We start from the raw sequence: 26,360 nt of genomic DNA on the forward strand, positions 1-26,360 counted from the left end.
TGACTGGGCTTATCACCACTTTGGGGCACCACCAAAGATTTTTATAGCTAAACCAAAATAGACCACAGCCTGTCGTTTCTAACAGGAACAAATGAGCCAGTGGGCAAAACAAGCTAGTTGGGCAGAGCTAAGCACGAGCTAGCGTGATCCTATTGGCGCGTTCTACCGTCATCTGCATATGTCCTTTAGGGAACAACTACTTTGTGAAGTGCTTGTGTGCAATTCACCTTTGCACTCAAAATAATTAGTCTAAACTTTGTTCGAAATATGATTCTAGTTTTGGGAACATCAAATGTTTAAACGATGAGAATTTGCATAATGTCGGCCAAAATCCATCTCGTCACTACCATATTCGACCAAGTGACAGAGCTGCAAGGTATGAGAGCTTGTTTGCAAACACATGTAAATATACATTTAAGATATGCAACTGGCTCACAGGTTTAAAAAAATATATCATAAGACCTCAATCAAACAACAAGATAGACAAACATGAGTCCATGAGATATATTTTTTTGTTTTATGATTTTTAAACAAATATAAGATTAATTACAGCATAATTTACAGATATGTTTTTTCAAATAACATCTACAGAGTGAACTCAATTACCGATTCAACTGAGCACTTAAGTCAGGAAGTGATGGACAAGTGTGGGGTTGTGTGATGTGGCATCACATCATGCGCATATACAGTCAAACAGAAGTGAAATATCACTTGAAACTGATACTAACATTATGCAAATTACAAAAAAAACAAGGTCAACAAATTCAAGAAGTGTTCGCTTAAAATAAATCATTCATACAGTATGAGAAAGGCACTACATAAACCATTTAGGCAAAGACTAGTGCAGTACTGCGGCAATGATCATCTCTATTGTTATGGTTTAATGAAAACAACAAATGGTATTCTCATTATGACAAACTATGAAGGATAAAGGGGTATGTATGAATTCAAAACACCAAAGAATAATGTACATTTCTATCTACAATAACAGGTTGGCATTCATTGTCATCAATATTGTCCTGGAGGGAGCTCTGCAGTGGTCACTAGCTGGCACAGCCAGTCATAAAATCAGATTTTAAACCCAACCCTAACCCACACTGATAACCCCAACCTTAAATTAAGGAGGGAAAAAAAGAAGTTACATTTTTACATCGCCAATTTTGAATTTGCAGCTGGTCCAGCTAGTGGAAATTGCTCAGGGCAAGATTCATGACAAACATCAACGTACTTTACAATCCAGGGAAGAAATCAGTATCTTCCCTTCAACTGAGACATGCTGCCTGTCGGCTGAGAGCAGGGCTGAACCCAGAGGAGAAGGTCAGAGAAATATCCTGCCATTATCAATGCCATTTCAGACACCTAAAACAAAAACCAGCACCACTCACATAAATTACCTATATGAATGAATGTTCAATTAACAAACTCACTAGTCACCTTGGTTCTCATCTCCTTGGTTTTAACAAACACATATTACTGACTCGTGTTAGTGAGATTCTAGATACAGGTTTTTTGTAATATGTAATAAGGAATAAGATACAACTGGAAAGAATGGACCAGGATATTTCTCAATCAAATAAAGATACAGGTGTCCCCTTCAATAGAGAATGACATGGGACACAGACAGACGGACTACCAAAAATGTTATCATGTAATAGGTAATTGAGAACTATGAAGCTAACAAATAACTTCTCTTTGAAAAGCTAGACAGCAATCTTCCTCTTTAGACATTCTTATAAAAACAAGCGCTGGTTCATAAATGAAGGTTGGAGATCAAAACCATTTTAAAAGAAAGTCAAGGAAACAAAAATATACCTTTGTATTAAAAAATCTACAATTTAAATAAAGTACTTTGTGAAACACCCACAGGAAGTGAGACATGGCTTTTCAAAACATTGAAACCAACGCCTCGATCACACCGATAGCGTCATTGCATTTTGGTACACCTAAAGTACATTCCTTTCCAATGGAATGCTGCATTTGCCTTCATCTAATGTAGGCATCAAACTGTATGCGCAGACTGCTTGACAGAAATGGTAGCAGAAGGTGAATGTTGAACTTTTGTTGCACACCTATCCAGATGATTCTGCATACCATTTTGCTCAATGACACTGTAGGTGTGTTTTTAGGCGTTAAGGTGAAAGGTAAAGAACAAAACAAGTGGCTAAATGTAATGCATCTCGTTCCCTTTCACAATATGGGACAGAAGTACCTGTGGATTATAGATTTTTGAAGAAAACGGGGAGTTAAAAGATTTAAAATGAGTCTGGCTCATTTGTCTCTTCACATGGGTGACGCCACGTCAGAGCTCAACTCCATGTCCAGAGTGAGGGAGTCTGGGAAGACAGAAAGCAAGAGGGCTGCCATTAAAACAAGTTAAACCTTGCCTCACATGCAAGCACAGTACGAGTATGTGCATGTGCGTGTGCGCGCGCGTGTGTATATTAGTGTCTGTCAGGACTTACCCAGCGGGCCAGGGTTGGCCTCAGCCTCATTGTGCATCAGCGAGTCCAGGGTGCGAGGGGACATGGGAAACAGGTCACTGGTGTTACCAGAGTTAGTGCTGCAACAAGACCATACAGGAGAAGAGACATGTTAACACACAGACGTCATAGTGATTAGACCTCTGTCCTTTTTACCACAAGCGATAAGCTCACTGTCAGTCTACTTCCAGTGCGAAAGTCATTTTCATCATCACTGCTGTTATGTCACCATAGAAAAGGACAATACTCCACATTATTACAGGTTGAAATACATGAATCAAGTAGTTCAGTGTTGACTGGGTCGCATTAGTAACAGGTTAGGATAGTTCAGCCACTATGTGTCAATGTGCTTCCCAGTGGCAAACGAATGACTGAAGTTAGACGACAGTAGCAGAAAGAAAGGAGAGCAGTAGATGTGTGAATGAGAGAGAAATGACTTATCCTCTTGGGGGCAGCACTGAGCACATTGTCACATAAGGATGCTGGGATAGTTAGTGGGAATGTTAATGACAAGTATTCTAGACAATCTAGTTTGTTAGAGCAGGCCAGTGGGCAGAAACACACCAAAACCCCCTACACCCGACAGACATTCCATTCTAAAAGTGCAATGACGTCTCACAACAACCTACTACTATAAAGTCATATGTGGAGAACAGTGGAGGCTGCTAAGGGGAGGACGGCTCATAATAATGACTGGAACATAGCGAATGGAATGGCATAATACCATTCCACTGATTCCGCTCCAGCCATTACCACGAGCCCGTCCTCAACGTCCCGCGGTGGAGAACTAAAGGAAGGACCAACGTTCGGGCTTTAGGAGTTCATCTCCACTGAAGGCACTTCTAATGAGAACTTCAGTCTACAGCCTTTCAATCCACAGCCTCTTCTCCCCTCCTGCTGTTCTAGCCCATTCATAATGACATTGAAATGTAGACCATTTTTGATACCGTTATCAAGCTGTAAACTAAACATGGCTAGTGTGTGGACTGATTTTAATGGAGTGGTCATGACACCAGTACGTAGACTTACAGGGAGTTTGAAAGGTGAATGATCTACTGAGGATGTGACTGGGAAAGGGAAGCCATCTTTGAGTAGAATGAACCCAACTCAAAATGGCTGCATACAATATGACTGGAAGATTCAGTGGTGTTAGAACCAAGGAGAGCGACAGTGAGTTGGAAACAAAACGTTAGGAGGGGAAGGGGTGAGGAGGCCGAGAGACTTATTACACCATTCCTTGTCTGAGTCTTACCCACCCTCTCACACACATACGTAGAGAAACACACACACACACACGGCCCTACATGCCCCCCCCCACTGCCTACCCAGGGAATATCCCGTTCCCAAGCAGCTCGCTGTCCGGAAAGTCCATGAACACGGAAGGGCACCTACGGAGACAGGTCAGGATCTCACTGAGCAATCCTCTCCAACACCCCCCTCCACCAAACAGACACCTCTACCTATGTAATACACATACTCATCTAATCCTACAGAGACAGGTCAGGTTCTCACTGAGCAAACATCTCCAACGCTGCTACATCCCCCCATAAACAGTACCTTCAACCCTGGGTTAGCCAGTATACACACCCTTCTGATCCCTCTGCTAAACTCATACACGCCCTCTCCGTCCCAGAATAGAGAGCACTGAATGGACTTCAGAACACCTCACACACACTGTCTGTTCCCCTAGAAGTGCAAGGAAAGCCTTCTCTTTGGTTCTACTAGTGGCGTTATTGTGTTGAGCGATTCGTATTAAAGTGATCTGTATGCTTGTCTGGGGATCGTTACTTGCTTCCTCCACTCTGCTTTGTCTAGAGAGATGTGTACACTTTGCTTTTGCCTGCCTACAGTCCTGTGCTTCCTGTTCCACTGTCCCCAGGTCAGACCAATGCCTGTATAAATAAGGGAAAGACACTGACTAATAGTGAATCCGTCTGTCAGTTTGTTGGTGATGACGATCTGGGAACCACTCTTCCAGGGTAAACCCCCCCCCCCCCCCCCCCTTACAAGAAGCCAACAAGGGGATGCTGTAGAAGATAAAAGTTTTACAGTTTGCAACACGACTGTCCCGGTTTCCATTACACAACCTAGTGTGGAGTCACTTAGGAGCATTAACTCCTTGGAGGGAACTGAGCACTAACAGCTCTCAAGGAAAGTGGATACTTACGGGGTTACACAGATGAACTTTGTCTTTAAGTATGGTTGAATGGCTGCGGGAGAAAACCAGAACACGTTTTAACGTACACACAGATCAAAATATTCCCCATCTCACAAAGCATCAACCTCCAAAGCGGTAAAGAAGTATTCATTGTGGAGGTACTTCCAGATCTCCTACCGTTAACTCATCCCACAGTTTCCATGACAATATGTTAAACTTCCTGATTGACTTACTACTACACGGGTCCCCGAGCTCAGCCTCTGGAGCAGCTTCCGGTCGGCAGTACTTCCCGAAGGCGTCCTCCTTGGGGATCTCTGGGAAGAGGTAGACCAGCGGAGACACCAGGATGTTGGTGGCGTCCATGATCTTGTATCCCATAATGATCTCCGCAAAGGACATGCTGTTGAGCTGCTGCTTGGTGTAAGGCTCCACCGACTGGATCTGAGTCTTCCCTACAGACACACAGAGAGAATGAGAGGGATATGAAACCATGTCACAAGAGCAATAATGAGATTATGGTGCACATTATTTAGTTCAGACAAAGACCAAATGACACGCACAATAGGAAAGCGAGAAAGACAGAGAGCGTCAACCAGCCCAACACACTCTCCTCTTACCACTGATGTCCTTCTCCACCCAGGTGAAGGTGATGCCTCCCTCCTTACTACTCTCACTGAAGCGCAGCAGGAAGGTACCAGGAGGCTTAGGGCTCAGGATGGCCCTCTCCCTCTCCTTACTGATGAAACCCAGAATATACCTGCACAGAGAGAAATGGCATTTTATATTGTCACTTACACCGGATAAGACAGAGAAAGACAATTTAACTGCATTACACTTGTGCATTAACCCTAAAACCTGTACTCCTCCTCAATCCAGTTTCCTGCTATCTAGGGTTAAACGGCTCAGTATTACAGTTCTCAGCAGCGCTCATATGAACTCAATGTCATGAACTCAACTCCTTCCAACTTGGACTTTGCCCAGCTGTTCCAGTAACAAGTCGGTAAACAAACAGAAGCGACCTCTCACCCTTCATTCCACAAGGCCAGGATGTACTTCTTGACCAGGTCAATGATGTTGTCCAGCCATACCCAGAAAGAGAAGCCTTTACCCGCCATGTTCTCCTGAGGACAAAGGAGGAACTAATCAATTCAAACTGAAGCCGTTTACGACAGATAGATAGCTATAACAACATATCAATAGAGACTGATTGGGCAAGGACATACTTTGCAGAACTTGGCCCAGGTGATCTGGCATCCAGAGTAGTTCACACATGGCCCTAGACAAACAACACAAACACATTTAGTAGGCATTGACGCCATACAGACATGCCATAGAAATACATTTACTGGAGTGGACACTCATTCCGACTCTCATTCAATGTTCTGTGATAGACATCATTCTATTGCTTTGGAGCCATGCAATCCAGATGAAGGTAGAGTTGCAGAAAGAAAGGTTCCTCGCCTAGTAGTTTCTCAGCCAGGGTGGTGAGCTGCTCGATGGTTAGGCCTCTCTTAGTGGTGGAGGAGAACTGCCAGCTCAGCACCTCCGCTACCTGATCCCACGTCCCCACCGGAGGCTTAGTGAAGAAGTTCACATTCTATAGGACATGACAACAGGAAGAGGAGGTCAAGGTGGATTTCGTACACATTTTAACCCTCTCCAAGACAGATGCCAATGCAAAGAAGGTATGACACAGGAAAGACGATATCAATGAGACTATTTGGGGGACAGAAGTTGCAGGACAGCGGTCTAACGTGAGGTGGCGCCAGCCGTCTTACCTTGGGGTGGTTGGTCAGCATGTTGTACCACAAGATGGAGGCCCAGGCGTTGGGCATCTGGCAGATGTTGGAGATGACCACCACTGGTAGAGAATGGGTCTAATGGACCATAGAGAAAACGCATGAGGGATGTTAACCTGGACGTAGGCTCAATTAGCATATACGTATGGAGCAGAAGCACCTTTTGCCAGGCTTTCAACACTAACCTAGGCTGTTCGGGGCATTCTATTCAAGTCTGACATGAAATGCCATTTAACACATACATTTAATTCTATTATTTTTTGGATTGCTGTGACAAAGTAGTCGGCCGTACGGGAGGAAAAGCTGTCCATGTTCTGAGTGAGATGGCAGTGCTTAGTCCCTCACTGAGAATTAAGTATTAAATCACACAGCAGCACCCCTCGCCTCGCTAAATGGTGTCATTTATAGAAGACTGAGTGTTGTAAATTATTTCACAACGTGGGAGTGCCAAACCCTCTCTCTCTCTCAAATGCCTGCACGCTAATTTCCCTCCTTTTCTCAATGCTAATGTGTTAATTATCCTGGCTAATGCATTTTCACACTGCTGTGTTCAGGGTGGGGCATCGCCGCAGTGTTGAGCTCAACACAAAGCACTAAGCCCTGCAGGACATAACCATTAGATGAATGATTCCTGTGTCCCAGCAGGGGGCTTGGGCTAGCTACGGTCAAATCAGAGGGAGGAACCATGGTGGTACTAAGGGAGGTGTTGAGCGGGTCAGAGACGGATCACCCCTGGACTCGCTCCACCGGCCGGGGGTGGATGGGACGGGTGATGGGGCGAGGGGCAGCAACAGTAGGGAAGCGTTGAGTGTGATTACTGAATCAGCTCATTAGTATTCTCTGCATGGGGAGAGCAGAGCCAGGCCCCTGGAAGCCTAGGGCGCCATCAAGCTAATGATAATGACTATTTTGTCTATTGGCTCGCGTGTGTGGCAGAGCCAACTCGTGGCCTTAAATATCTAATCTCCGTGTATTTGCTGCTGACGTAGGATTAAGGTGGAGTCAGGGGACTACATGCGGAGTGTTTGGTGTTGCCATAATGAGACTTGACAAAGACCACCTAGGAGTTAGGAAGCACAACAGCAACTCCCCACGCAGCCTGTGTGCACACAGGTAGAGAGCGGAGCTTGGTCTCACCTCCAGGTCGATCTTCAAGCCCTGGTGGTAGACCTCTGTCTCAAAGGTGATGAGGTGGAGCTCCTCTGTAACAATCAGGGAGGCCTGGGGAGGAACAGGACAGTCAGGGTTATAGGTCGATTTGATGCTACTGCTACTATCAATACGGATGACACTTCCCCAAATTATAGGTTTAAGTTAACAGTATCGCTAGATCAGTCACCATAAGAAAAGGAGCATTCAAGATTGAGTGTGGGACTCACATCACTGTTGGTCCTGCCACCATTGCCACACCTCTGTTCCCTCAGGGTCTGAAAGAGAAGGGCAGTTATCAGTCAAGCAACATACTGTACAGTACCACACTAGACTCACCACTATACTGACTAACAGACATCCACTCACCAGGTGTTTGAACTCTGCTGACAGACTGCCGTTGTTGGACTCCTCCATGTTCATCACCTTGGTGTTGGTACCTAGGATGTTGAACTTTCGGGACCTGGGAGAAGCAGAGTAGAGCAGGTAGGGTAGGTTATTCACAGGTTCCATGGCAAAAGGGACGTTCTAATGTTGATAGCTTAGGAGACAAAGGGTTTCAACGTGACATAAAAGTCTCTTACCCTCGAATGGCAGCCACGTCCCCAGATTCCCTGAGAAACAAACAATAGATCAATTCACAACTTCCCTGGGACTGAGTCGATCGTTGTGTTCTACGCAAATCAGACATGATCGTGTGAGTGACGGACGCAAGGCATGCAAAACTCACTTATCAATAATAACTTTGATCTTCAGCTGGTAATTCAATTCTGGGAACTTCACCAGTAATCTGAAAGGATTTGGAAAATAACATTTGGTGAGAGCACATAAAGCAAATGCCAAATACATCAAATAAGGCAGTTTGGTATTCAACGTAGTCATCAACTGGTGGCATTGAGTTGTCCCGCAGCTCCTCTTACCTGACTTTGTTGGTGAACTGCACACCTGTCTTGATGACCAGTGGTCTGTCTGGATGCATGGGCATACAAGGCTGCCTTTCCACCACGAACGCACTGCAACACAGTGACCAGATAAGAGGTGCTGCATTAGAGCACAACGGTGGAAGTCTGATCGACAAAACTCTGAAGCCTCATCATAATAAAATGTCAAAATATCTCCATAATTTGCCGAAGGCTATGCCATGTATCCGAAACATCTGAATATTATGCAAATTCGATCCTATAATAAATATCCAAACCATCTGGACATGTGATAGATATTGAAGCTAAAAGAGAAGCTCCCCACCTCTTCATGAGGTTCCTGAACAAGTCCACTATCTTCTCCTCCAGAGCGGGCCGGTGCTGGATGATGGGGTCTCCCTTATAGGACACCTTCTGCTGGAGCTCCTCCAGCTTCTTGATCTGCTGGCGGATCTGCAGCTGAGACTCAGCCAGGGAAGTAATCCTAGAGGTCACAAAAGTTAATCTAGGTCAGTCATTATGGCAGTGCTACTTTGTTCGTTAAACAATTTTGAAACTACAATTTAATCTTATGGTGTCTTGTATCGACTACCAATAACAGCAACTTCTCCTTCTTCGCCATTCTGACGTTTACTCTACATGAGTGTTGGGGGAGATCGTGTACGGTCATGGGGGAGGGCACATAAAATGATTTTAACGTGGAAAGTAAAGGCTACTAATGCTAACTGACCATGTCTCCAAGCGGTCCAGGCAAATGTTGGGTGGTCCTCCGATGCAGGCAATCTGCTGCCTCCTCTTCCAGTCAGCCAGCTCGTCATCTGTCAGGTTCTTCTGGACAAAGTCCATGGCTGACAGCAGCCCTGCCATCTCAGTCACGATTTGCTACAACAGAGGGACAACAGCACATCCTTCAGACACTGATGTAACCAGTGTTAAAGTGATATTCAGGGGGCTCTAGAATTACTTTTAAGATAAGATACATTTTATTAATCCACACGAGATGGACATGAGAGCCGCAGTGCAGCGCCCAATGAGCAGTTTAGGGTGTTAAGTTCCTTGCACCTGAGATATTGATGCCAGCAACCCACCGATTGCCAGCTCACTCCCTGCCAGCACTAGGATTCGAACCGACAACCCTCCGGTTGCTGGCCCGGTTCTCGAACGTCGAGGCTATGATTATATCTTGCACACGATTCTTAGGATGATTATCATGTTAGACAACATGATTAGTGAATTTGTTTTACAATTTTGGCCTCGGGGAAATTAAAACTAAATAGTCTCTAGCCCCACATTCTCCAATATTAGACAGCTATTATCGCCCTCCTCATCTTGCTCATAAATATTGAGTGCCTGACAGCAGCATGAATATTAGTTTAACTCAATTGAAAATTAATGAACAAGCACACATTAATATCAACACACATATCACAGATCTCTGCATGTGTAGTGAAAGGTACTGCTGCGGAGTCCAAATGTTTATGTCGGGGACGCAACAGATAGGGAAGCAGGCTGCTTGGGGCAGAGAATTAGAGAACGACTAACCCAATTCTATTTAACAAACATGTAAATATGCAGGTTTATGTCATTTACTGCACACACGTATGTAGTTCAAGCAGAATGTCAACTAGCCTAGCCGACTTATCGCAGAAATTCTGACGATCCTGATTCAGGGTATTCAGACCCTCCAAGAAGGGGTGTACGATGTAGGGTCAGATGGACACTAAGGAGGGGTGTACAAGGGCCCTACCCTCCTGAGCTGGTCCAGAGCACTCAGCATCTGTTCCAGCTGAGACATCTTCTGCCGGGTGGCTGCTGCCTGGCTGTTCCCATTCATGTCCTGGGACAACTCTGAGCAAATAGGAGAGGAGTTGGGTGGGTTATCTGTAGATTTAAGAGTCAGTGATATTTGGTAGTATTTGATGGTGGGCCAGAGATTCAAAACAACAAGCAAAATAAATAGTAGGAGTATAAAATTAGAGCCTCTAACAGACTGGTATCATATCCAGAAATTCAGATAAAATTCTATAAAAATACATCTAGAATTCTATGTAATATTAAAAGTGAAACTTACCACCCTGACTTTTAAGGGTCTTGTAGTTGAAGTCAAAATCATCCTGGAGATTCTCAAGCATCTTCATCTTTTGTTCCATATCCTATAGCAAAGCAAAGCAAAGCAAAGCATGTCAATCAAATGAGGTATAAAAAAAACACGCCTGTGTAAAACCACATATTCTTCTGACTAAACGTGCAGTCTCACCTGCACCCTCTTCCTGATGTCCTGCAGGTTGTGCTCCAGGATCTGTTGTTTCTCCGTCACCACAGTGCCAGATGGGTGAGACGCCGTTCCGTCCTGTACGGCGGTGGTGGCGGTCTGCAGCAGCCTCTGCTCTTCCCAGAGGCAGCGGGCTACAATGCGGGCGATCTCCATGGGTTTCTCCAGGTACTTGGACTGCAGGTGCTGCTTAATGCGCCGCAGGTTGTGCTGGTAGAGCACGTTGTTCTCCTGCAGGAAGCGACTGTACTGCTGGTCAATCTCCCCCAGCAGGTTGTGGAACACCAGCGTGGCGTGGGACTCCTTGTTCGCTGCGTACGCCCTGCATAGAGCATATAGAGAGGGGTTTAGCGAAAGCTTACGTTTTTTTCATTTTATTATCTTGATTTAATTCACCAGGTAGGGTATTGAGAACAACCCATAGTAACAACCTAGCCTCTAGTTATAAGTCAAACAAATTGTAAAAACTAAATCCACAGATAAGACATGATATACTTTCCAAATGCAATGTATTCAGACCACGTTACGTTACAGCCTAATTCTAAAATGGATTCAATTGTTTTTTCCCCCAATCTACACACAATAGTCCATAATGACAAAGCAAAAACAGGTTTTTAGAAAGGTTTGCAAAAGTATATTTAAAAAAAAATATGAAATATCACATTTGCATAGGTATTCAGACCCTTTACTCTGTACTTTGTTGAAGCACCTTTGGCTGTGATTACAGCCATGAGTCTTCTTGGGTTCGACGCTACAAGCTTGGCACACCTGTATTTGGGAAGTTTCTCCCATTCTTCTCTGCAGATCCTCTCAGGCTCTGTCAGGTTGAACGGGGTGCATGGAGATTGATGAGGACATGTTTTAATTGAATCCATTTTAGAATAAGGCTGTAACGTAACAAAATGTGGAAAAAGGGAAAGGGGCCGGACTACTTTCCCGAATGCACTGGTATCCATGTCATATGGAAATATGACCCACTGAATCAAACTTGCTTTGGTATGAAACTAAGAACCATTTGGCAGGAAAGATAGAAAGATATTTGCATTAGGAGCACAGACTTTTACAGTAACAAGGAAGTTTGGGAACTGAAATAGCTTTGGGTAAATCCATTTGAAGTCACTATTTGACAGCATCACTTTTGCTTTAAACAAAATGTTCCATACATGTCTGCCAAAGGAAGAAGCTGTCAGAAAGTGACTGTTTGGGCCGCCGTCGGTTGAGACACAACATGCTGTTGAATACAGGGTGGGTGTCATTTCAATCATAGAAATAGATTTAATAGAATGGCCTGATCAACTCTATGCGAAGGAGATGTGCCGCGCTGCATGAGGTAAATGCTGGTCACATCAAATACTGACTGGTTTTCTGATCCACGCCCCTACCTTTTTTTTTAAGGTGTCTATGACCAACAGATGCATATCAGTATTCCCAGTCATGTGAAATCAATAGATTAGGGACAAATTAATTTATTTAAATTGACTGATATGAACTGTAACTCAGTAAAATCTTTGAAATTGTTGCATGCTGCGTTTATATTTTTGTTCAGTGTAATTACTACCACAAAGATGACTGCCGGTCCACCCACCAATGAATGTCGACTTAAAAATGGTCATGTCTACTCTATGATGTATATTTCAATAGGTTTCCTATGGATGACTGGCAGTAGAATTTAAAACATCCCCATTAAGTCAAGAGTCTCTGACGTGTGTGGACCGACAACCATGTTTGTGGTACCATTTGAAAGTTTCTCATTTGAGCACATTTATCAGACAAAACATGACACCCACCTGCATTCAAGAGCATGTTTTGTCTCAACCGATGGCGGGCACGACACAAAAACCTTAGATTATGTACAAATAGGTTCTTAGCCGCAACATATGCGAATATGAAAAAACACTGGAGTTTACAATTTTTTTTGATAATTGACATTAAAAGGTTAAATGAAATTATAAAATAGTTTGACAACCCTGTTCGTACGCTTCTAAATTAAATTAATGCAATATAGGTCAACTTTGAGCACCTTTATCTATTGAACGTTTTGGTATTCAGGTCCAAAAAGTCACTTTCTGAGCAACGGGCAAATGTGTATGGAAGGTTTTGTTCAAATCAAAAGGGGTGCTGACAAAAAGTGAGTGAACAGTCTAACAGTCTAGCTGTAATGTTGTTGTTGCTACTTCAAAATAAATCTAAACGATTGTAGAGGAAAATCAATGCCACACTGATGACTAAAGTCAACATTTTTGAAAACAATGAGCGTGATGACATATTTCCTTCCCCACTACTACGTATTGGATGATAGGACAGTCGTTCTGTAGAAATAGGATAGCCATTCATTCAAAAGACATACCTAAATAAAGTTAACCTGAGTAGTCTATCTATATATGGGAAGTAGTCTGACTATGAAGAAGTAGCAGATAGATATATTAAAACAGGTGAGGATAAATTAGGCTTGGTGAGAAGGCAGGGTAATTCTAGGCGAACAGAAAAATTGAACCTGTACAATGCTGAAAGAAATTAATATCTAAAGAGGAGGAGAGAGAAACTTAGTCTAGAGTAGTGAGATATGAGATATTAACGTTGAAAGTCCCAAGGAGAATATCCTACGGGTGAAATGTAATGTCCGATCAAAAGTCAAATCTATTGAGGAAGTTTCCAGAAAGGAGAAATACATATAGAATCCCATACACATTGATTATCATTAAAGAGACACACACATAGTCAGACAGAAGAGCAACTAAAATAACTGTGTAACGATAAATACACTTACATAGGTCATAGAAATATATACACAGACAATCATGAGAGGCATATTCGCCCAGGATTAAGACGGGATATTAAATAGGTGCTGGGGGATAGGACGGTGATCTTGTACAAATAAGATATTAACTAGGCGTGGGGAGACAGGAAGGGAATTATATGCGGACAAGATAACTGGAATGGTCATTTGAATTGTGGGAGTATTGATCATTGTTCCGATTCAACAAATAGTACTGAAATATCCAAATGAGGAGGAGAGGGAAAACCAAAATCTAGAGAAATGGGATAAAAGCCAAATCTATAGACAAGAGGTTCCATGCGAGGGGGAAGCCTAAGAAATAGTGGCGTGAGATAACGATTATAAGCGTTCTTTAAAAGCCTTCTGACACAACCGGAAAATAAGATATTAACTAGGGATTTACGACCCCTGGGCTTATGGTTGTATAGGTAAGACCTAATATCTGATTCAACAGTCAAAGCTCTTGATAAGGTTTCCATAAAGGAGAAAACACAAATAGAAATCCAAGGAGGTCCCGGAACTAACGGGAGATTACCGTTATAGGAGAACAAAGAGAATGGAAGGGAGGCGTCCAAAATCTGACTCAGACAAAGAACCTGAAAAGAAGCTGATATTACTAAAATAGTCAGGAAGGGTTTTAAATTAGGACGATTTTCTGAGAATTCTCGGTGTCGAAGTTTGCGACTACAGACAATTATAATAATATAGTTATTGGCGGGGAAACTCAATCATTTCAATAGCGGGACACCAAGGTTTGTATTTCAGCTTTGAAACCGATAGACTAAAATTGATTTTAGATTGTAATTAATCTATTTGTATGTTTTGCCTGAAAAAATATGGTCGCTAGTGTTTGTATAAGATATGAACTGAACGTTTAATATGTTGTTTAGATTGAATTGAAAAGAAGTCATTAAGAATAATGGCGAGACAATTTCGATGTAATATGCCATTTTGCCCAAAATGATCTGCTGGAATAATGTATTGAGATGGGAGTCGTATTTAAATAAATGTATCATAGAAGAGAAAGTCACCTAAACCTAGTTAAATGTAGGGAATAACGGAGAGATACGATACAGGTTTGTGCCACCAGGATGAAGTGTCTTTTTTACGAATCGACTGACATACGATAAATTTAGCACAGAACATGGTACGTTTAAATGTTAGGGTATAGAGAGTTGAGAAGTTTGGTTGGTTTTACTTTGTTGATGGAATTTAAAGCAGAACTCAATCTGAATAGGGAATATATATCTTACAGAGGCAGGCTGACTTGCGGCGTCGTCTTACGTTGAACAACATCGTTCCTCAAATTTAAACAGAGAAGATGGGTTGTGGCATTTAGAGGGAAAATGCGTGCATTATAGCTTAGAGTTACTTTTCAAAAGTGGCTAAAAGTTCCAAATACATTTTTTTTAAAGGAGCTGAATATCGTGAGGATAGTCTGAAAAGATGCTACAGCTAGCAACGGAATTGCTAGGCATTCAATTGGGCTATATAGTGCACTACTTTAGACCAGAGTCCTATTCCCTATATAGTGAACTACTTTGGACTATAAAATAGGTAAGAATAGTTGAATCGTAAAAAGTTGTGATTGTTTTCCCGAGTATTGATTTTTGGTTAGGTAACGCCAGTGAATTCGAACAAGAAGTTAACATATTCTAAAAACATGATCTGTTTTCATTACGGGGAACAAGTAAATGTCTTATCTTAAAGGGACAGTGCACGTTTATCACAGTGGTTTTAGTGTATGGCAGTGTATAAAATATTTTGGGGCGACAATTTGGAGATAAACTGAATGAGTTACATGAAACATTGAGGGATTTAAAACGAATGATGTGAAGGGATTATCATAATTATTAGGTTTATTAGGTTTCGTTGTTGTAGTAAAAGTTTGGGTTAAAGGGATTTCCCTGTTCCCAGAGACAAGGTATCTTAAAGGGGTACACTCACATATGGAATATTAGGAGTTTTATTTTCTGAGTTTTAATTAAACAAGTGAATAATGTATTGGGAATAGAGTCGTAATTAAAATGCTAAGTCAAACACGAGACAGTTACTTAAATCAAAATTAATTCTAAATAATAACGAAGAGACAATTACGATTTATGCCCATCGAAATGTTCGTATAAATTTAGCGAATTGAGAGATGTTGATTGATGTTGTAAATTCTAATTCAGGATTCAATGAGCGTGATGAAATATTTCCTTCCCCACTACTAACAAACCAGAATGAGCAAGCACAATAATGAGCCATGTCATCCTGCACAGTGTTGCCAGCAGCAGTGGTGTTAGTGAACTGTAGGTACTAGGTACCTATTCTGTAGTGGTGTTGTGAACCACAGGAACTAGGAAAGTACCCACCAGTCCTGGCTTTCGATCCAGGGGGCGAGGAACTGCCGGAGCTCCATGGGGAAGCTGTCGCTGTATAGGTGGTACAGCTGCTCCAGGTACCTGGTCTCCAGCTGCTGCAACTGGTTCCACTGGGCCATGCTGCCGGCTGCCTCCACAACCCTGTATAGGACACACATGAGGAAACAGTTTAGGGAGAAACAGAAAGCAGGGAAGACACAAGGAAGCTAGATACTAATGAGGGGAACAGCTGTGGTCTCTTGATACAACGATCGGCTCTTGAGAGCTAGCCAATGCAGGACGAAACCTTGAGGCCACCGTTACAGTACGCCTCTACTTTGAAACATTTCCAATACCTTGGTCAATTGATTTGTTCTAACTCCGATTGTCTTGAATCTGATGAGAGCATGTATAGACACGTCATATTCGACCTGACAGGAAGACCTCAGAAACCGAAGACAAAGTATCTGATGGTACCTCAGCCAGCTTCCTATAAACACACAGAGACATCCTGTTCAGCTCAACACACAGCCTTCACCGAGAAACACAGACCAAAATAAACCCTGGCCTTTGGCCAGATAGAAACCCTGTGGTCTCCCTCATTACAAGAAAACTATTCAGACTTCAAAGTAAACAGCAACCACATCATTGATAATCATCACCAGCAGAATATAATGTCACTGTTGTCATCGTCAACAAACCATTGAATTATGTAGGCCATGTAATACAGACGACACAGTCTGCAAGTTGGCACAAAAATGTTGCTGCTCCTCATTCCTTCATAACAGTGTAATTATATTTTCAAAGTGAGTGATTTTCCACTAACAGCGGTCATGATTTCAGTTAGTTATTTGAGCAGCCATGCTAACCCAGGCCTGGTATTCTTCCTACATTAGTACTTGCTAAAAGCCTTGACAAAATCCTAATTACCACCAGTGAAAGGTAGAGAACAACAGAGCATCCCCCCAGCCCTGAGAGATCACACAGTCATCAGCAAACATCTGCCACCCTTCTCATTTTACTGGACACAGGGAGGAACACAATGTTCTCCTAGTAGCTCAAATGCACAATAACTTGCAAGGTGGTGGTGAGGCTGCAACTGCCCTGATAACAAGTCCCTATACAGCAGCAAGACCATGTTGTACTGTAGGCTAGATGTCAGGACATCCAGAAGAGAGAAACAGGAGCAGACTGTATAGTCAGGGTAACATTTGAAAATCACAGGATTTGAGATTTCTTCCATTCTTTGCATCATCATATCTAATATGCTCCATTGACAGATTCAGATAAGAGAACTTATCCAAGGAATTGGGTCTTTGTGATTGGATAACGGGTGCTCCAACCGCATTTTGCTTTGCAGAGAAACCTAGGGTTGCGTCCCAAATGGGAAGATTTTCTTGTGACTTGGTCAAAAGTAGTACACTATAGAGAATAGGTTACCATTTGGGAAGAATCCTCATTTATAAAATGTCACTTCCTCTTGTCCTACACAGGTGAAACAATGAGTTTAAATTGCCTGTGACCTGTATTGCTCGTATTTGCATTGAAATTGGTAGATTTCATTGCAATCCTGGTTTACTTCCCCTGAACTTTTCTTACCATGTCCACTTCCTGTCAGACTGGAATAAGGACAATAAATAACATTTTATAATTCAAGTCAATTCCACAAATATGATGAAAAGTGAGGCAAATCATTTATCTAATGCAAGCAGAGGTTATGAGCCACAAGATCACACAAAAAAAGCTTGTGATGATGTGCACTGGAAAGCACCGGTGACAAATTGCTAAATGTTTGCCACTGTTTGTTATGTTGCTAGCGTGAACAAGCATATTCCTTTTGCTAAAGCTTTTTGTTGTCGTTGTATTTTACCCCCTTTTTCACCCCAAATTTGATCTTGTCTCATCATTGCAACTCCCCAACGGGTTCGGGAGAGGCGAAAGTCATGACCCGTCAAACCGCGCTTCTTAACACTCGCACGCTGCACCAATGTGTCGGAGGAAACACCGTCCAACTGACGCACGAAGTCAGCCTGCAGGCAAGACTTGCTAGCAGATATCCACAGAGTTCCAGTCCTTGCGCTAACGCTAGTTATCAATTGCGCTACAGCTAGTTAGCAACTTCCTTCAAACTACACGCAGAGACATAATAATGGTATCCACGAGTTTATCTGACTCTGGAGAAGTAGATACAATGACAAAGTATCCCTTGAAGTCATTCAAAAGTATTACTGTGCGTGAAGTTTTAAATGCATTCTGTCATTACTAAATGTGTCATGTGATAAGACATTTTAACATTACTATTTGTATTTTATTTTTTACACACAGAACTGCTTTAACTCAGCGACATTTGAGTTTTCAAGCCCTGCCACAGCATCTCAATTGGGATTAGGTCTGGACTTTGACTAGGCCATTCCAAAACTTTTTAACCCTTTTCATGTAGACTTGATTGTGTGTGTTTGGATCATTGTCTTGCTCCATGACCCAGCTGTGCTTCAGCTTACAGACAGATGGACATTCTCCTGTAGAATTCTCTGATACAGAGCAGAATTCATGGTTCCTTCTATTAAGGCAAGTCGTCCAAGTGCTGAGGCAGTAAAGCATCCCCAAACCACATGAGGTTGAGGTTCTTACTGTGGGAGGCAGCGTTTGGTTTTCGCCAGACATAATAGGACTCATCCAAAAAGTTGACTCAAGTTTTCCAAAAAGGCATCTGGTTGATCATCAAAACTCTTGGAAGAATGTTCTATGGACAGATGAGTCAAAGTATAACCGTCTGTGAGCTGGAGCTGAAGCTGAAGCGCAGCTAGGTCATGCAGCAAGACAATTATCCAAAACACGCAATCAACTCTACGTGAAGATGGCTAAAAAAAAAAAACATTTTAAGTTTTGAATTGGCCTAGTCAAAGTCCAGACCTAATCCCAATTGAGATGTTGTGGCAGGACTTGAAACAAGCAGTTCATGCTTGAAAACCCACAAATGTCGCTGAGTTACAGCAGTTCTGCATGGAGAAGTGGGCCAAAGTTCCTCCACAGCAACGTGAGAGACTGATCAACAAGTGGAAGTGCTTGGTTGGAGTCATTGCAGTTAAAAGGACAACCAGTTATTGAGTGTGAGGGGGCAATTACATTTTCACACAGAAGCATTGGGTGTTGCACACCTTTGTTTATGAAATAAATTAAATATGTAATTGTTGTTATTTGTTCACTCAGGTTCCCTTTATCTAATATTAGGTTTTGGTTGAAGATCTGATAACATTCAGCATAAAAAATATGCAAAAGTAGAGAATTAGAAAGGGGGCAAATACTTTTTCACAGCCCTGCGCCTGATTAAAAGGTGAGACACTTTCGTGGTACTGGTTCTCCCAAGTTGAACTTAGTTGAACAAAGTTCTCGCTAACTTCTCAAACCAGATACGTAGTACAGGGCTCTGAACTCACCACCGCGGGTTCAGACTAGCGCGACCGGATCGGTCACGTCTGCATATATACCTAGCAGGTTTGCTCAGTAATTACTATGTTCTATGTTGAGGGGCGTTTTCCTATGTGTGTCCTGATATGTTAAAATATATTATGTATTGGCCATTGATGTTTAAATTATTGAGATGTATTGACTATGGAGTGACATTCATATTGGCTGAATACCTGCTCAAGGGCTTGCTCATTTCGAGAGAGCTTAGGCTAGAGTGACATGTTGTCCCAGGGCTCTACTAAACTCTGCTGTGAGGGTCCACTACATTACAAGGTTATTTGAGAAACAGAAAGATAGGAAAGTTAGAGGGCACCCCTACTCATTTCACATGTTACACATGTCACCTTTCCTCATTCCTCTTTCACTACACTGATGGAAACAGGTGCATCACCCTGCCTGGGGTGTATTCATTACGCTAATTCTGTTGCAAAAACGTTTTGTTGGGTTTGCTTCTGTTTGGTTCTTAAATGGTAAATGGCTTCCATTGCCAGGCATAATGAATACACTAGAGGTCGACCGATTAATTAGGGCCGATTTCAAGTTCACAACAATCGGTAATCTGCATGTTTGGACACCGATTATGGCCGATTACATTGCAATCCACGAGGAAACTGCGTGGCAGGCTGACTACCTGTTACGCGAGTGCAGCAAGGAGCCAAGGTAAATTGCTAGCTAGCATTAAACTTATCTTATAAAAAAACAACCCATCTTAAAATAATCACTAGTTAACTACACATGGTTGATGACATTACTAGTGTATCTAGCTTGTCATGCATATAATCGATGCGCTGCCTGTTAATTTATCGAATCACAGCCTACTTCACCAAACAGGTGATGATTTAACAAGCATATTTGCGAGAAAAAAAAGCACTGTTGCTGCACCGGTGTACCTAACCATAAACACCAATGCCTTTCTTAAAATCAATACACAAGTATATATTTTTAAACCTGCATATTTAGTTAATATTGCCTGCAACATTCATTTCTTTTAACTAGGGAAATTGTGTCACTGTGTTCTGTGCAAGCAGAGTTAGGGTATATGCAGCAGTTTGGGCCGCCTGGCTCGTTACGAACTGTGTGATGACCATTTCTTCCAAACAAAGACGCAATTAATTTGCCAGAATTGTACATAATTATGCAATGCAACAGCAATATTTAGACTTAGGGATGCCATCCGTTAGATACAATACGGAACGGTTCCGCAATTCACTGAAAGAATAAACGTTTTGTTTTCTAAATTATAGTTTCCGGATTTGACCATATTAATGACCTAAGGCTCGTATTTCTGTGTGTTATTATATTATAATTAAGTCTATGATTTAATATATCAGTCTGACTGAGCGGTAGTAGGCAGCAGCAGGCTCGTAAGCATTCATTCAAACAGCAAACTTTCCTGCATTTGCCAGCAGCTCTTCGCTTTGCTTCAAGCATTGCACTGTTTATGACTTCAAGCCTATCAACTCCCGAGATTAGGCTGGCAATACTATAGTGCCTATAACAACATCCAATAGTCAAAGGTATATGAAATACAAATGGCATAGAGAGAAATAGTCCTATAATAACTACAACCTCAAACTTCTTACCTGGGGATATTGAGGACATGTTAAAAGGAACCACCAGCTTTCATATGTTCTCATGTTCTGAGCAAGGAACTTAAACGTTAGCTTTTTTACATGGCACATATTGCACTTTTACTTTCTTCTCCAACACTTTGTTTTTGCATTATTTAAACCAAATGGAACATGTTTCATTATTTGAGACTAAATAGATTTTTTGGATGTATTATATTAAGTTAAAAATAAGTGTTCATTCAGTATTGTTGTAATTGTCATTATTACAAATATATATATAATTAATTTAAAAAAAATATATATATTTTTTTAAATCAGCCGATTAAATCGGTATCGGCTTTTTTTTTGGTCCTCCAATAATCGGTATGGGTATTGAAAAATAAATCGTTCGACCTCTAGAATACACCCCTGGTGTGAGATCGTGCTACGTGCAAAAACCAGACTCAAACCACAACACAAAGCAGCTGAGCTGACTCATCATCATGTGTCAACTCAAACTGTCACCTTCTAATTCAATTACTTGTTGTTTTCTTTCAACTTCCTCTTACTGGAGTTTCTCAAGTCATACAAAGTGCATGGTCTTAAATGGATCCCATGTTAGTTAATGAACAGCTAAGCTTGTAATTTACAGTACCTCAACAGCCAACTCTTTGGCAACAGGTGACAACCCAGTCAAAACCCATAAAATATAGATGACAAGATAGATGAACTACTAAAAAGCAGAAACTTCCTTTGTTCAACCGGACCCTGCATCCATGGGTAGCTTTTTGCAATTTTGGGGGGATTTCTCATGTCTTACTCATTGGTAGGAAGAAGTTTGGTGTTGGGTACTATATTTGACTATTATCTGAATCGTATAAAAAAATGTTTTGCCAATTTGGGTGCAAAAAATGTGCTTAAATTCTCAGAGATCAAATTATACTTTAACAAAACTATTTTTTAGAAATGCTAAATCGTATCTTTCACTAACTACAGAAATGCTTTCAGAACGATCCGAGATGGTGGGTGTCGAAATCCTCTCTTTTTTTGACTCAGTCGCACTTAGAACATGAAAAGGACACCACACGATTCAAATCATATCCATAAAGACTACTGGCTTCGCTATAGTTCTCCATACACAACTGAAAAGAGCAGAGCTTTTGTCAGAGCAACACTTGTCCCATCATTGCCATTAGAGAGTGGGGTGGAATGCACAGGCAGACGACAGAGAGCCACAGAAACACAGAGCTCCACCAGGGTTAACAACACAGCTGTGTGAACAGTGGCACTACTACACCAGACAGGCCTGGGGACCTCTACAGCCTTGGCCTACAGAAGCAAGTCAACATGAACGGACTTTCACTGAGCCTGTGTTGAGAGAACTGTAGGTCTCAAGAACAGGAAACATTCCCATACTGCAGCAAGGCACCACTCATTTAATATCACCAGTATCTCTCTGCAGCCACTATGGGTAGGCTACCCCATTAAAAACATTGTTTAGACATGTGCCAACCGCTTGTCTGAAAGAGCGTGGTGTACTGTGCAGCATGGGAGGTGGGATCAGCCTTTCAAGGAATCTAGTCTGCTGTTCAGCTAAAGATAATTTTCCTACAAAGCGTCAGTCATGAGGGCCATGAAAGCAGCCACATCCTCTTGCCCTGTCCATAACTAGGCACAGGCCTAGAACTTTCTATGTAACCGAAATAATGTTACTGTAGCTTTCTGATACCAGCATTGTCATTGTACTATTGTTGTACAGTGAACTGTTAAACCCCATATTTCTCTAACTCAGGCAGGGAGTAAGTATAACACATTTCTACACCTCACTACAGTATCAAAGTCTGACTCAATGCAGTAAGCAGTTCTTTTAAGTCACCAGGGCGCAGTTTTTCCAGATCAAAATGTGATGTGGTCCGTCCTCATTTTTGGATGTAGTTTTAAGAGAAAATGGAAACAAATCTCTAACCACATCATATGCTACAACACAGATCATGTTATATGATACAATATTTCAACCAAATGTTATGGTCTTTGTCTTTTTAAACAGGGAACACAACACATGATCATTTTGTTCTGGATGAAATGTTTAGATAATCTGGGCCCAGATAAAAAAAAATATTTAAACACAGCAATTTAAACAATGATATTTAGACATAAAATATTCAGGAAACACCAAGAGAAAAACAACTTTCAGTTATCATAAAAGCACCGCAAAAGCTGAAACAAGAACATTGGACAATGGAAAGATTATTTGAGGAAGAGATTCCAGGAAAATGCATGACTTTATTCCAGTAAGTGTTTCCTGGTGCAGTGTCAGTAGAACATGGGACAAGTAAGGAACAACATCAGCGACAACCTTGCAGCTTTAGAGTCACTCGCCAATGCTATGTAAACAACTAATGATGACACATAGGTGATTGTATGCTATTTGGCACATGGGTTATCTTACATGTGACATGTGCTGCTGCCCATCATCAAGCAAAAGGGGCCCGCAGGGGCCAGAGTGCGCAAAGCTGTCATCAAGGCAAAGGGTGGCTACTTTGAAGAATCTCAAATATAAAATATATTTTGATTTGTTTAACACTTTTTTGGTTACTACATGATTCGATGTGTGTTATTTCATAGTTTTGATGTCTTTACTACTATTGTAGAAAATGGTAATAACAAAGGAAAACCCTGGAATGAGTAGGTGTGTCTAAACCTTTGACTGGTACTGTAGGCCCAAAGGCTGAGACAATAGAAGACACAGTGGCAGAACAAATTCAACCACACCTCTGTTTCATCACAAAACTGGATAGCTACCTCTGTCCAGTGAAGTCCACAAAGCATATTGCATGTAACAAACAGCTTCATGACCGATAGCATGGTCAAGCAAGTTAATGTTTCCCACATTTTCAGACCACTAAACAACTATTGATGTAAAACCACAGCATTAATGCAAGTCACAAAGAAAACAGTAGCTGCCTCCACTATTCCAGCACCATTTCAACTTCAACTAAAATATACCAAAAACAATTTAGTCCAATCAACGTAAGCTAAATATGATGAGGCTGTCCATGGTTCTGATTTCTGTGTGTGTGTGTGTGTGTGTGTGTGTGTGAGAGAGCACGCCTTCGTGCAAGTAGATTGAAACGCCAATGCCATCCTCCTCTCTTTCATGTTGATGAAACAGTCTATCACTGTCATACAAAACACTCTTATTTTAGGCTACCTGGCTAAAATGCTTGCTCCCTAGCCTAACTTCCCATTCATGGGCAACGGTAGCTAGTTCTACATTTAGCTACATATTGAGTTTCCATCTTCTAAGGCCAGGGGCACAACAATGTATGAATTAATAGTTGGATCCGAATCAGCATAATAATCATTGGCCAGTACTGAGAATGAAGTAAAACCACAAGTCCAGATCCCTATCTCCATCCATGGCTAATTTAGGCAAGGGTCCATTTTAGCTTGCTGGCTAACCACAGGAGGACAACAACCCAACGAGATGGAACAATTCAAGTTGTTCAGTCAATGACTTATCCTCTCAATGGGATTTGATAGGAGTGATTCCAAATCCAACGTGGCTTCCCATTACACTTTTTTTGGGTCGCCAGGCTCATCCACAGTTGAGCTCTGCGCTGATTGACTAATTGCTTATACTTTTTTTGTCCCATCGAGGCCAGACTGTTTTGATCGCTCTGATGCTTTCATCCTGTTAGATTCAATTCGCAAGAGGCTGAGCGTAGGACAATTATGAAACAGACTAAATAAATTATTTATTATTTTTCATTTTTGGGCTTCCCTTGGCATCCATTAATACACGCCACTGGTTGTGTGTGTTTGTAATCCCTCAAACTGTAGACTGGTTGTTGCAAACCTGGTTGATGTGATGACTTTCCCAAGCACCGTTTGATGGATCAAATGGCCGTGACATGCCCACATGAAAGTAGTCATCAAAACCTGCACCACTGGATGTGGCTTTGACCGAAGTCAGCATCCCATCATGGTTGCACTTGCGACTTCATAAAATGTGCAATATCATCTTTGAAGAAATGGCCAGCACATTATCACAATAATTAGGCATAAACGGTCGGCGTATGCTATCCTTTGAAAGCAAACGTAGAACATACAACAGCTGCAACGATTGGTAGGCCTAATCTATTTGCGAAACAGTGTGATTAAACTTTTGGCGACTTATGTAAAAGCATGGAGGACGTCGCTCCAGTTACTTAGTGTCGAGTGAGATTCACCTATTGGAAGTGTACCCTGATAATACATTGATGCTGCTCGCCCACCACACACAACTACAATGTGTTGTGTAACACATTTTCAGAACTTTACTCTCAGGGCCCAACCACAATTTGATGTATAAATTATACTACTTACCCTACTGTCCACGGGAAAGTGTCAGAAAAAATGATCCCGTCAAATCGTAGCCAGACACCAGCCTTAAACCACCAGAACGAAATCTCTTACTGTACAGGACAATCGACAAACTTTTAACCAAACTGTATTTCTAACAATCGGAACTACAGTAATCGTAGCCTACTTCAATGTCGCGATACTATACACACTGACAGCTAGTTGTCCAATTCCACCAGGAGTGCAGACAAACGCGAGAAGGCGTTGATTGACATACCTAGGATGCAACAGAAGACGAGAACACAATTTCGTCCAATCTGTGTAGGATATTGCAAAGAAGGCGGGATTCAAGCTAAAGGGAGGTTGTGTGTGTCGTGTTTATTGCGCTCGACACGGAGGCTGTTCCGTGTAAAACACACTCCCTCCGTTTGTAGGGAAAATTTCATGTACAAGCATGACCTTGCAGCGGGAGAAGAAATATCCCAAACAGAACAGCTGAACTGGAAGTCATCTGAGTTACTGGCAGTCACTACGTCATCAGAAGTGTAATAAGAAGAAATGTGAACAACGTTGATATTTCTGTTTTACACAAATCAATATATATTCGCCATCGAAAAATACTCTAACCAAGGCTTTGAAAACAGTTTTATTCTAGTATTTGCATATTCAAATTATACTTTCACAAAATTATAGCATATAAATTATATATAGCATATAAAAATGGGGTCTAGTCTTCTTCTTCATCATCATCATCAATGCAGGCTACAGCAAAACAGTTCAGCAATAATTAAATATTTGATCAACATGTCTACTTGGTTTCATGGGACCTAAGAATTACAGGGTTCTATGCTCCTAAACATTCACATTTTTATTGTGCGGCATTGCCCATCAATTTGAGAGTGGTCAACTCTCAGGTAGCTAACCTTATAGGCCTAGGTCATTATAGTACATTGTGAGACTAATAGCATAATTTGAGTGTCCCTTTTCAGCAGGGAAATAACAAGAGTAGAAACATTACTGAGGTTATCATAATCATAGCAGGTCAGGTCACATGCTGTGAAAACCAAATATTAATATGATCGGTTTCCTGAGATTAGGA

The 26,360-nt window shown here is 41.7% G+C and overlaps 1 protein-coding gene across 7 annotated transcripts; it reads right to left on the minus strand.

Moving 5' to 3' along the window:
- Positions 1–494: 494 nt before the first annotated feature.
- Positions 495–25,511, minus strand: LOC118370828 (signal transducer and activator of transcription 3). 7 transcript variants are annotated; one of them, XM_035755998.2, is made up of 23 exons: positions 25,286–25,510; positions 15,912–16,061; positions 10,764–11,100; positions 10,578–10,659; positions 10,254–10,354; positions 9,237–9,388; positions 8,832–8,990; positions 8,507–8,599; positions 8,317–8,376; positions 8,171–8,200; positions 7,956–8,049; positions 7,817–7,864; positions 7,575–7,658; positions 6,417–6,515; positions 6,100–6,235; positions 5,862–5,914; positions 5,665–5,759; positions 5,256–5,395; positions 4,872–5,090; positions 4,648–4,690; positions 3,806–3,868; positions 2,463–2,560; positions 495–2,357 (listed from the first exon to the last, which is right to left on the minus strand). In XM_035755998.2, the coding sequence occupies exons 2-23, from the start codon at positions 16,037–16,039 to the stop codon at positions 2,281–2,283; spliced, it is 2,391 nt and encodes a 796-aa protein (XP_035611891.1). In that variant the 5' UTR covers positions 16,040–16,061; positions 25,286–25,510; the 3' UTR covers positions 495–2,280. The 7 variants fall into 7 exon arrangements, with proteins under 7 accessions (XP_035611891.1, XP_035611890.1, XP_035611888.1 ...); XM_035755997.2 differs by having other exon boundaries at positions 495–2,333; positions 10,254–10,387; XM_035755995.2 differs by having other exon boundaries at positions 10,254–10,387.
- Positions 25,512–26,360: the final 849 nt, after the last annotated feature.

The sequence above is a fragment of the Oncorhynchus keta genome, chromosome 5 (assembly GCF_023373465.1).
Source record: "Oncorhynchus keta strain PuntledgeMale-10-30-2019 chromosome 5, Oket_V2, whole genome shotgun sequence".
Taxonomy (NCBI): Eukaryota; Metazoa; Chordata; class Actinopteri; order Salmoniformes; family Salmonidae; genus Oncorhynchus; species Oncorhynchus keta.

Coding starts and splice junctions, on each gene's coding strand:
- LOC118370828 (XM_035755995.2), bottom strand. CDS start 16,039: ATGGCCCAGTGGAACCAGTTGCAGCAGCTGGAGACCAGGTACCTGGAG. Junction 8,377..8,506: donor CAGTTCACCAACAAAGTCAG/GTAAGAGGAGCT, acceptor AAATCCTTTCAG/ATTACTGGTGAAGTTCCCAG. Junction 3,869..4,647: donor AAGTTCATCTGTGTAACCCC/GTAAGTATCCAC, acceptor CTGTCTCCGTAG/GTGCCCTTCCGTGTTCATGG.